The sequence below is a fragment of the Priapulus caudatus genome, unplaced genomic scaffold (assembly GCF_000485595.1).
Source record: "Priapulus caudatus unplaced genomic scaffold, Priapulus_caudatus-5.0.1 Scaffold1519, whole genome shotgun sequence".
Classification (NCBI taxonomy): domain Eukaryota; kingdom Metazoa; phylum Priapulida; class Priapulimorpha; order Priapulimorphida; family Priapulidae; genus Priapulus; species Priapulus caudatus.
This window is the reverse complement of record NW_014578580.1, coordinates 10,234-21,935: the sequence shown is the minus strand read 5'-3', so window position 1 is coordinate 21,935 and position 11,702 is coordinate 10,234. Positions and strand designations below refer to the sequence as shown.

At 52.3% G+C, this 11,702-nt stretch overlaps 2 protein-coding genes across 2 annotated transcripts in view; both read right to left on the bottom strand.

Annotated features, from left to right (window-relative positions):
- Nucleotides 1-6,137: 6,137 nt before the first annotated feature.
- Nucleotides 6,138-7,746, bottom strand: LOC106816882 (zinc finger CCCH domain-containing protein 18-like). The gene is made up of 2 exons (XM_014821524.1): nucleotides 6,605-7,746; nucleotides 6,138-6,285 (listed from the first exon to the last, which is right to left on the bottom strand). Exons 1-2 carry the CDS (start codon nucleotides 7,744-7,746, stop codon nucleotides 6,138-6,140), a joined length of 1,290 nt encoding a protein of 429 aa, XP_014677010.1.
- A 1,089-nt stretch (nucleotides 7,747-8,835) lies between these two features.
- The window catches only part of LOC106816886, a 9,190-nt gene continuing 6,323 nt past the window's right edge, over nucleotides 8,836-11,702 (bottom strand). The window contains exons 2-3 of the mRNA XM_014821527.1: nucleotides 10,682-11,009; nucleotides 8,836-9,105 (exon numbers count right to left, since the gene is read on the bottom strand). Of these exons, the coding sequence (XP_014677013.1) occupies nucleotides 8,946-9,105; nucleotides 10,682-11,009 (488 nt within the window). The 3' untranslated portion in view covers nucleotides 8,836-8,945. The remainder of the gene's footprint in view (nucleotides 9,106-10,681; nucleotides 11,010-11,702) is intronic.

Genomic DNA, 11,702 nt, shown 5'->3' with positions numbered 1-11,702 from the left:
ATTCACGCACGTGTACGTGCACACGCACGCACGTGTACGTGCGCACGCATGCACACACATGTACGTGCACACGCACGCACTCACGCATTCACGCACGTGTACGTGCACACGCACGCACGTATACGTGCACACGCACACACGCACGCACGCACGTATACGTGCACACGCACGCACGTTTACATACACACGCACGCACGCATGCATAATAAATCGGTAATAATCGCTATCGGATGTTGTCGTGTAGACACTACATAATCGCTAGCTTCACTCGAGTTAAGGTTCGTCGTGTAGACGAGGCTTATATGTGTTTATATGTATTTCTATGGGTGTGACACAGTTTGCTGCCACGCGAGATATCTGGAATGCGGAGCGCGCGATAAAATGCAGACATTTGCGATAAATGCGGCGGCTGATGAAATGAAGTCACGAATTGCAAAACGAAATAAGCGGAGTTGCAACCGCAGAAATACAATGTACGACGTGAAAAGCTAATAATACATGTAGCATAAGTACCTAATTCATCATAATGTATATAGTACATAATGCATATAGTACATAATGCATATAGTACATAATGTATATAGTACATAATGTATCATAATGTATATAGTACATAATGTATCATAATGTATATAGTACATAATATATTAGTACATGATGTATATAGTACATAATGTATCATAATGTATATATAGTACATAATGTATATATAGCACATAATGTAACAGTACATAATGTAATATTAGCGTTTGGTTATAATATGCCTTCTCTACTACAACTCTATTATCAATAGCTTCTATGAATCCAGCACAGCAGCAGCATCACGTATTCTGCAGATTCCCGGAAGGACAAGACGAACATATGATACCAAATCAATACCACGCAGTCAGTCTCTGTTAATTAATTCACTTATATTTCACCTCATTTCTATAAGCACTAATATACACACGGTGTACAATGTATATACTGCATTTTGTAAAAGTATAAAAGAAACATACTCAATAATGAAATAAAATACGGTAACGTGTTTATATATATATATGTATATAATTATGTATATATGCGTATTGTGTCGACCATCAGTCCCACGATGGGCACCAACCGATACGGCGGAGATGGATAAGGTTATGACGTCACACGACATGTGTAGGCACGGACTGCCTACCCTGACCAGCTACACTAGCATCTTACAAAGCCACAGCATGAGAATCCTACCCCTCAACAGCACGAACAATTCATATCTCGGGTTTGGGAAAGAAAGGGGAGATGGATGGGGGAGATACAGGTTAGAGAAAGAGAGAGCCAGAGTACGAGATGGGGAGAGGAAGAGGGAGGGAGGGAGAGACAGGGATGGGGAGAGGAAGAGGGATGAAGGGGGAGACAGGGATAAAGATTAGGATCATGGGCAGAACTGACAACGCACAAGGAAAAAGAGCAAAGTGTCAGCAAGAGAGAAGCGAAGCATGACAAAATCATAGATACTTAAATACCATTGATGGGAGGCGAGAAATTCACATACCGAGCGAGAGCATATTAAAATAAGGCGTATATTTTCTCCATCTAATTTTCCCCGTGGGTGAGTAACGATTTTTCAGGGAGAGATAATTTCACTGCGCAGTACGTCCCACGCAAACCACGTCAAGTATTACGGACCTTGACCGATAAATTGTCTGGAATAGCATCTGATCATGATGGTTTCTACGGCAAAGCGTCGTCTGCTGCTGCAGAGTGTGCAGAGTAGCTCCAAGAAACGGTCTTGCTAGAGTTATACAATCGACAATCGGTATAGACAATCGGTCGCACAGCCTGGTCGGGCTATGTGCAGAGCAGACGGCTTTGTAAATGTAATGATTCAATACACACACACCCCGATGATAAAATATGCGACAACGCTCGACACTACACAACAAACTTTCAACTAGCCAGTCGCAGAAAACGCTCACCTTCTACCAAATACGAAAACGAGACCAATAACGCTCTGAAAAAGGCTCGCCGGTCGAAAATGTGTCGAAAAACCTCGAAAATACTCTCATCCTCTTGCGCATGACGTATCCAGAAAATGCGTAGGACGTAACCAGAAAATGCGCAAACGCGACACGCGACTGTTGCGCCCTCGATTAAAAACATGCATGCAGTTATCGCGTGGCCAGTTAGAAATAAGTTAGAATTAAGTCGGCCTCGGCCGTAAAATCGTAGCATCTCGACTTTAAAAAAACAAATCGTGTGATTAACCTATCTATATATACGTTCATCTCGTCAGATGTAAAATCTAAAATCGATTGGGCGGCGAGTGATACCGTAGAAAATCAGCAGCGCGGCAATCACTGATATCATCAATCACTGCTATCGTCAATCACTGATTGCTGATCATCGATAACTTGTCCGTGTGCGATACACGCAAATCATTCCAAAGTGTAGACTGTGCATAGAGTATTGCCAACTGTTCGATCATCGCAACGGCGGTATCCAAGAAAGTAGCTGACTTGGGCGTGAAATGCCACAAATTTGGGAATGATTGTTGCCAGGTAATGCGAAGCAGGCAACAGCTGCAATTTCTCACCAACTTTGTCATCCATATATAAGTAGCATCCCATCGGACATCGAACTTCTGGGAAGCATGTTCTGTCAAGTGCCGCAACCAACCGTGACAGCTAGCTGACCACTCGCAATGTCATCGACAAATGTTCGCAGTATGGTCGTAACATCACGAAAGTTAGGCTGCCTATCTTTGTGTTCTTGCATGGCTGGCAACGACTCATCAACGCAATGAATCCAGCTGCTGCGAATTTCGGAAGACAGAAACGACATAAAACTGTTAGCATCAGCATACTGACGTTTTGTCAAACAAGTCCAGATGACAGCAGGCCAGGCATACTTCCAAGAAGGGCTTTCCTTTTCACTGGGTGTACGTGGGCATACATACAAGGTACGCAATGTACATGCCAAACGTCCTTCAACCATGCCTGTTTTATCACCAAAGGTACGCCGGCTGAAGCGATGACATGCCTCATCAAGCGTAAGTGGCATCAACGTCAGTGTGTATGATGGTGTTGTGCAACGATGGCAAACATTACAAGCATCAATCACGAGTATGACATCTACTACAGGCTGTTCTATGTGCCCCACTACATCATTGTTTATATGACGAACCACGACATCCTCCGCAATAACAGCCAACGGCTGCTGCTCTTCTTCTGGCAATTCTGCAGCTGCATTAATCACAGACACAGGCAATGGCAGCTGCTGTTGTTGCGGCAATTGTGGGACTGCATTGCAACCACGCACATCTCCACATCTTTCTCGACTCTGAACATCCTACAAAGCAGAGAAGTGAAAGGCACGTTAGTAATGCAGCAGCTGCGAATGATGAGAATTGAAATTGTCATTTTGAACATGCAAGAACTGTAAAACACAGAAAGTAATCCAAGTTGTAAACACTTCAACTTACCAATATCATTTGTTACATGCAAATGACATTACGTCCATTATATCAATAATATGCATGCATGAACCAATCATATCATTGATATGAATGAATCATATCACATGCAGAACATGTATATAAAAGTTGAAAGCGCACTTGTCGCCAATGACATGTATCCCCCACGATCTACAATGAATGAAATATGTCGAACTTTTGCTACGCATCAGACCTTCTCCACAACGTGTGTAAGTATATGAAGTGTGCTTGCACGACATGACTTACGCGCTGAGTTATAGAGCACCAGGGAAATCTGCTCAAGGTCAAAGTGAACTAAAGGTGCCACTGACAGAAGCGAATTACTTTCAGCCCCGTTTCGAAGGTTTACATCTCACTGCATACTGTACTATATCGTAACCGACTGTGTTGGGCTGCACTGTGCTGTGCAATACTATACTATGCCATGCTATGTTTTGCTTTGCTATGCTATGCACTGCTATATGATAGTATACTATAGTGTACTATACTATACTATACTATACTATACTATACTATACTATACTATACTATACTATACTATACTATATCTACACCCCCCACCCCCACATACACTCGCAGCATCTACAAATTCACTACTAATTATACACGCGCGTGTAAATATATCTACCTATCTATCTATCCATCTGTCACTTACATAACCATTAGCACTGTACAACAACAACAACGACACAATGAGTGACATGTAAGTAATTTATAAGAACGAGCGTGATAAGCGTCTAACTCAATGTGAGATACTACGCGAACACAACACCGTGACACACCCACGCACCGTGACACGATCACAACACCGTGACACACCCACGCACCGTGACACGATCACAACACCGTGACACGCCCACGAACCGTGACACGATCACAACACCGTGACACGCCCACGAACCGTGACACGATCATAACACCGTGACACGCCCACGAACAGTGACACGCCCACGAACCGTGACACGATCAGACGTGACACGCCCACGAACCGTGACACGCCCACGAACCGTGACACGATCACAACACCGTGACACGATCAGACGTGACACGCCCACGAACCGTGACACGCCCACGAACCGTGACACGATCACAACACCGTGACACGACCACGAACCGATACCACCGCACGCACACACGCTGACACTTCGAGCGCACATGCACTTGGTACGTTTCAACAACAAAATGATGGTAAATAAACACGAAATCTATTTCCTACCAAAGTCTTAACGTTTCTCTACTCTCTTTCACCTATTATTACTGATAATTACCTGCAAATGCCGTTCAAAAGCTTCTCTGCAACACACATGTGCACCGCACGCACGCTGCTGTGCACAATCAAGAAGAATAAAGAGTTTATTCTTGTTGTTGTGTACTCTTTATTCTTGTTGTTTGTGCTAAACATTTCGTGTTTAATTTACCATAATTTCATTATCAAAACTTTCCAAGTGCCTGTGATAGCGCGCGCACAAAGTCAATCAACTAATGAGATTCCTTTGAATGAATTTAATGGAATTCTTTGCCTACCGTCACCCTAACAACGCCGCCACCAGCACGCAGCCGGCTAAGACTGCCAGCAACGGTGAATAATCGCTAACGACGATGAAGGCGCCATTCGTACATCTATTGTGACATGTGCGCATGCGTGACGAGCATTAATAACATAGTTCCTCAACGATATACATATATATATATAGATATAAACATACATATACATATATATACATCTATATATATATATATATATATGTGTATCGATGATACATCATAGCATACATTAGGTAAAAAGGTGAAAAGCCAAGTACTCCACTACGTTAGATTTAAAAACCTCCGTTTGCGCAATCGAGATTCAAAATGTCCGACAAATACAGCAATTTTACTCCACAGATGTTGTTGCTGGACTTGCTGGTTGCTAATGATCTAGTGCAGCCAACCAAAAATGGGAGATCATAGATTTATATCGCTTGTATCGCCATCTAGTGGACCGAAACTAAAAAATTATCAGTCTTCGCAGTTTCACGGCGAGTTTCGTGCCAGACGAAAACCATTGCGCCACCTACAAACAATCAATTTGCGCGCTATGAGTCCCTGCCTTTAAGATGGCCACATGCAAAGATGGTCGACCAAAGATGGCCACCGTGGTTTGATAAAATGCCCACTACCACAGGCGCGTGGTAATAAATAATATAAACTCTGGAAGATAAACAAAACAGCAAACTCCCTCCCTGGCTGCTCTCTCATTTGGTCGCTCCTTAACTGGCCGTGAAGTGAAATTCTTGGCTCGAAATTCCTCCTCCAAATTTTCGTCAAATGTCTCTTAGGCGCCATGCGACCCTACTGCATTATACACAGTAATTAGTAATTATTAATTTATTAGAAGGAATAACCTTGAGGTCAAGCTTGCTAATCTTCCAACCTGACCTCGATTAGAAATAAAAAAAGCGGGTTCCGCAGATAAAAACCTGCATGGGAACCACCATAGAACCTCTCAAATGTTGTCATCGCCACGGGAGGGCGCCACAGAGCAGGAGATTCTGGAGGTTGGAGATAGGGGGCGCCACGGGAGGCTCCGATGACGACGGACGTTATGGTTCGCAGAGAAGTGAGGTTTCAGCAGATCTCACGCGCGACTAAAAAACACTCGCGTGCAAAGGCCACTATAGGCGATGGCTCCACTGCGTTACGGGGCACCGCTGTAGATGGCGCCACCGTAGACGGCACCACTGTAGATGGTGCCACTGTAGACGGCACCACCACGTTGGAGGGCGCCACTGTAGGAGATAGCACCACTGTAGATGGCGCTACCGCTGTAGAGAATAGCACTGCTGCTGTTGTGGGCGCAAAAGGTTGGTACACAAACCCTCTCCGCTTGGCTGGTCCACTATTACACCACTGCGAATAAGGGCGCCACTATGGTCGGGGGGCGCCACTATGGTCGGGGGGCGCCACTATGGTCGGGGTGGCGCCACTGTAGTTGGGGGCGGGGGCGCCACAATATGTGAAATCAACAAAGTTAAGGACACCGCCGCTAGCCGCACGGTTAGCTGCGTTAGCTGTTACAAACTCGTCTGCCTGAGTCCGCTCGCGTCTCCCCCTCCTCCTCCTCCTCCTCGTCCTCCTCCTGCACATGTCTCCTCCCCCAGCAACACGCTGCCCTCCTCCTTCCACACGTTCGCGTCGCAACCCTCCCCCTCCTCCTCCGGCGACAGCGGCACGGGCCGCAACGCGTCGACGCCGCCGGGGGGCGTGTCGGTGACGGGCGTGCCGTCGGGCGTCGGCCAGAAGACGTCGGTGACGGAGACGGGCGACAGCAGCAGGTTGTGGTGGTCGAGGGAGCGCGAGCTCGACCCCTTGCGGCGCGCGTTGATCAGGCTCGCCGCGCGAAGGTCCGCATAGAGGTCGCCGCCGCAGCGAGCGCGTCCGCGCACAGGCGATCCTCCCTTCCCGCCGCCGGAGCGTAGCGTGCAGTCCTCGCTGCTGGACGACGTCGCCCGCCGCGCCGCCAGGGGTCGCTGCTGCGCCTCGCGGCCCTTGTGGTGCACGGCGGCGCCCCCTCGTGCCCAGTTCTCCGGCGAGCCGATCTTCGCGTCACGCCGCGCCGCCTCCGCCGCGTCCATCGCCAGGGGGCGCCGGCTCTTCGCCTCCGTTTCGGCGGTCTCGCGCCCGGAGGTCTTCCCCTTGCCGCTCTCCGTCGCCGCAGCCCTCCCGGCCGCGTCGCGCCGCCGCGCCTTCCCCCCGGAGCTCTCCCGCTCGCCGCCCGCGTGTCGTTCCTTCCGGCGCTGCTTCCGCGCCGCCGACCGATCGTTGTTCGCCGCGCGCTCCCGCGAGGGGGCGCCACCCTCGTGCGGCGACGTGCTCGTCTCGTCGGCGGCGGCCGTCGTAGCGGCGACGCGCTCCTGGCGGCGGCGCGCGTGCCGGCGACCGGCGGAGGATGACGACCTTTCGGTGACCCCGTGACCGGACGCCCGGTGGTGACGGTGCTTCCGCTCTTTCCCGTCCTTGCCGCCGCCACCGCGCGAAGAAGAGGAAGCCTTGTCATTCGTCGCCGCGGCGACCCCCGTCTCCGCCGCCGGATGCTGCTGCTGCTGTTGATGATGATGCTTCGGCCGGGTTCCCGCGGCAACCGTTCCGTCGTCGTCTTCGGCGGCGGGTTTGGTAGGGGGCGCCGGCGGCGGCGCGGGCTGCTCGCACTTTGGGGAAAGAACGACGAAGACGTTGTTGGACGCGGTGACAGCGGCGGCGGCGGCGGCGCGCTCTTTAGTGGCGCCCTCTTCGCTGAGGCGGTCCATGGATCCCTGCAGTGCGGGGCGCGACGACGCTCGCTGCAGCCGGAGACGCTCCTCCCCCGTCTCCGAGCAGACGGACGGCGAACGTGCGACGCGCGGCGCCACCTCGTGGTCGTCGCGGGCAACGACGCGGCGCGAGGGCGCCACCTCCCCCGCCCCGTCTCGCTCACGATCGAACTGCGGTCATGGCGGCGGCGGCGTCCGCCCGCTCGCAGCGGCCCCCGAGTGCGTCGGCGCCGATGTCGCCGCGTGCGCGCTGCCTGCTCATCGCGTCGTCTCGCGATGGACGAAGCGATGCACGCCGCCAGGGGGCGCCGGCGGCGTCTGGCCGCCGCACGAGCGAAGGCTTTCCTCGGCTCTGCGCTGCTGCTGCTGCTGCTGCTGCTGCTGCTGCTGCTGCCTGCTGCTGCGGCTGTGCTGTCCTCTCCTTCACCTCCTGGTCAAAGCGGATCCGGAAATCGATTCGGCTGCCGCGCCGCGGCGACGCCGGACGCGCGGCGCCACCTGCCTCCGCCTCGGCCGCCGCGCGTTCCGTGCACGACGGTCGTGCGGTACGGTGGCGCCCGCCGCTCTGGAGTCGTCGTCGTCCGCCGAGCGAACTGCTCGCTCGCCGTCGCGCGCGCGTCGCCGCCCGCGGCGTCCCGCCGCCAGGGGGCGCCATGTTCTGCCGTAGAGCTCGTGTCGCGACCGCCAGGCGGCGCTGCAACAAAGTCGCGTAGGTGTATCGCGGCGGCGGCACGAGCGACCCGGCGGGCGAGTGCAGGCGTCGACAGGGGGCGCCGCTGCGGCGGCCGCACGACGCGAAGCTGCACGGGCTCGCCGCGACCGCCGCCGCCCTCTGTGGAGGAAGCGCTGCACAATGTACTTCGGCTGTCGCGCGGCGTCCGACACGACGTCCGGCGGCCGCGCGCAGAGCCTACAGCGGGCGCCGCGCGCCACGGAGTTCTCGCGCGCTCGGCGGTCATCACGTCGCCGTGCGACGGTGGCGGCCCCCTCAGTGAGCGACTGCGTCATGCGCGCGGCGCGTCGTCGTCGGCGCGAGTTGCCGGGCGGCGGCCGCGCAGGCGTCCGTGCGCCAGGCGACCGGACCCGTGCAGGCTGCTGCCGGGCGAGGACGAGCTTCGCAGCGACCTGACGCTCGCCATCGAACTGCGATTGTTCGTCAGGCACCCGTGCTCCGCCGCGACCCGCCACGCCGCCATCTACCGGCGCTGCGGGGATGTTGGGCGGGAGTTGTGCGACGGGGGTTGTCCACCAGGTGGCAGGAGTCGTCGGACGACACTTCGCTCGGACAGTTGAGGAAATCTTCGGGAAAGCAGAGGTCGCTGCCGCTCGTGCTTAGGTCGTCGTCGTGGATACAGTCTGCACGCGCGGGGAAAACAAGCGAACGTCGTTACTACGGCTAGAGAGCTTAGTTGCACATTATCTATGATTAATTTATTATTAGTTAGTAATAGTTACACATGATGATATTTATATATATATATATATATATAAATATATAATACATACACACATAACAGGAGTAGATAATAGGGAAGGAGTGTGACTTCAATAAACAAGTAGCCACACGCCTCGCCGAGTGAGCCACAGTGCGTTAGTAGCTGCCTTTTGTTTGCAAGTTCGGCGGGAATGGGTTGGATTGATGGCCAAAAAATGGATAATCGTGTCGTACGTTTTAGTCTGTATCTCCGGATTGCTGGTGCATACGAGGAAACGATTTCGCACGATGCTAGGCGAATGTACTGTGTACGATTGGAGCTCAAGTTGGATGAGTTACGCGTAGTAAATTCATCGTAGGTATTCTAAGGCTAGTAATTGACGAATTTCCCTTGTTTATTGAAGTCACACTCCTTCCCTATTATCTACTCCTGACACATATACACACATGCACACACGCACGCACACACACTCAAAACACACATATGAACGCATATTAGTGATGAAGAATGAGAAGTGACAGGAACGCAAGAATGCTTTTTTTCCTTCGAAAATTTCACCACATACGCACGTTGCCGGGCATAATTTCAGAAATTGACAAAAAACACTCTTGGCACACTGCCAACACGAATCGTTTTCCATCTTGGCGTTCTTCTGGGAAAACCGAACACAGCACCAAGGAATTACGAAATAACCTAATAGCATTCTTTCTCTCGTTCTCTCCCTGCTCCCCTCTCTTTCTCTCTCTCTCTCTCTCTCTCTCTCTCTCTCTACCTCTTTCTCTCTCCCTCTCCCTCTCTGTCCCTGCTCCACCCCTCTCTCTCTCTCTTTCTCTCTCTCGCTCGCTCTCTCCACCTCCTCTCTCTCTCTCTCTCTCTCTCTCTCTCTCTCACTGCTCCCCCCTCTCTCTCTCTCTCTCTCTCTCCTCTCTTCTTATCTCTCTCTCTCTCTCTCTCTCTCTCTCTCTCTATCTCTCTCTCTCTCTCGCTCTCGCTCTCCCCCTCTCTCTCTCTCCCTATTTCTCTCTCCCTGCTCCCCCTATCTCTCTCTCTCTCTCTCTCCCTCCCTGCTCGATCCCCTCTCACTCGATTTCTCTAGTATTTCGAAATTAGCAATGCTTTTAATGCCGGAAAGCCACTCGGTTTTTCAGACTGTAATTGACCGATAGAGGCAAAAAATCCATCGGGCCGCCTCTCTCTCTCTCTCTCTCCTCTCTCTCTCTCTCTCTCTCTCTCCTCTCTCTCTCTCTCTCTCTCTCTCTCTCTCTCTCTCTCTCCTCCTCCCTCCCTCCCTCCCTCTCTCTCTCCTCTCTCTCCTCTCTCTCTCTTCTCTCTCCTCTCTGCTCTCTCCTCTCTCTTCACTCTCTCATTTTCTTTCCCATCCTCTCTTTCTCTCTCTTGCTCTCTCTCACTCCTCCTCCTTCGTCCTTTCTCTACCTCCGCCCTCCCCTCTCCCCTCCCCTCCCTCTCCTCCCCTCCTCCCCCTCCCCTCATCTCACCTGTAGGAATTGAAAAGCGACTCCGAACTGCTCAGACTATGACTGAGCGCCGTTGCGGGATAGCCTCCCCCGCCCCCGCCGACCTCCACCATGGAGGCGCGCGCGATCACGTGGTGCGTGGCGGCGGAAGCGGGGTGCGGGTCGTAGGTCGCGTACGGCGGCGGCGGAGCGTCCGGGGGCTTGTAAGGGGTGTAGGGTGGCGGCGGCTCCTCGTACGGCGGGTAGTCCATGACGCCGTTGTGGAAGAAGCCGAGAGGGTTCTCGAGGTCGGTCGAGAGCCGGCGGGAGTGTCGGGAGGCGAAGCCGGCGAGGTCCGGAGCGCTGAGCCCTGCAAGGATGGAGTGGGAAACGAGACGTTAGCGACAACGAACAACCGCAAACATGGACCGTAAACCGTAAACAGAGGAGTAAACGGACCCTGCAAAGCAAACTTGAAAACGAAACCCAAAAAAACCATACAGTTACACGCAAATACGTAACGCGATGAAAAAAAACACGTAATAAATACAAAAAAAAAGATAAAACAAAAAACAACACGGTTAAATAAAATTGCAGTCAAACAAAAATATTAAAATAAAACAAGTGGAGGTCGTTCGGCAGACGACGCTGACGCTGACGCTGACGCTGACAATGACGACGGAGGATCGATGTGTGAGCACTGGCTGCAGCTTACCTCGACTGGCTGCTGTTGCAGCTTCATGCAATGCCGTGCGTGCGTGCACTCAGCAGCAGTAGCACAAGCGTACGTAGCGTACGTGCGTGGGTATGTATGTATACGTGTAGGCATCTAGCCAGCCAGGCAGCCAGGCAGGCAGCGTGGATCTGCCGTGGCGTATACATGCACGTGACTAGCAATAATGGCCATTATGCAATTATGTTCATCAGACTCCTCCGCATCCTCCCCCTCCCACCTCCCTCGCCGCCGCTGCTGCTGCCGCTGCCACTGCTGCTGCCGCTGCTGATGCTGCTGCTGCTGCTGCTGCTGCTGATGCTGCTGCTGCTACTGCTACTGCTACTGCTA

Excerpts from the sequence above, each read along its gene's own strand:
- LOC106816882 (XM_014821524.1), bottom strand. The coding sequence starts at position 7,746 with ATGGACCGCCTCAGCGAAGAGGGCGCCACTAAAGAGCGCGCCGCCGCC. Across the intron at positions 6,286-6,604 it reads TGGAAGGAGGAGGGCAGCGT|CAGCAGTGCTATTCTCTACA; the intron begins GTTGCTGGGGGA and ends CGCCCACAACAG.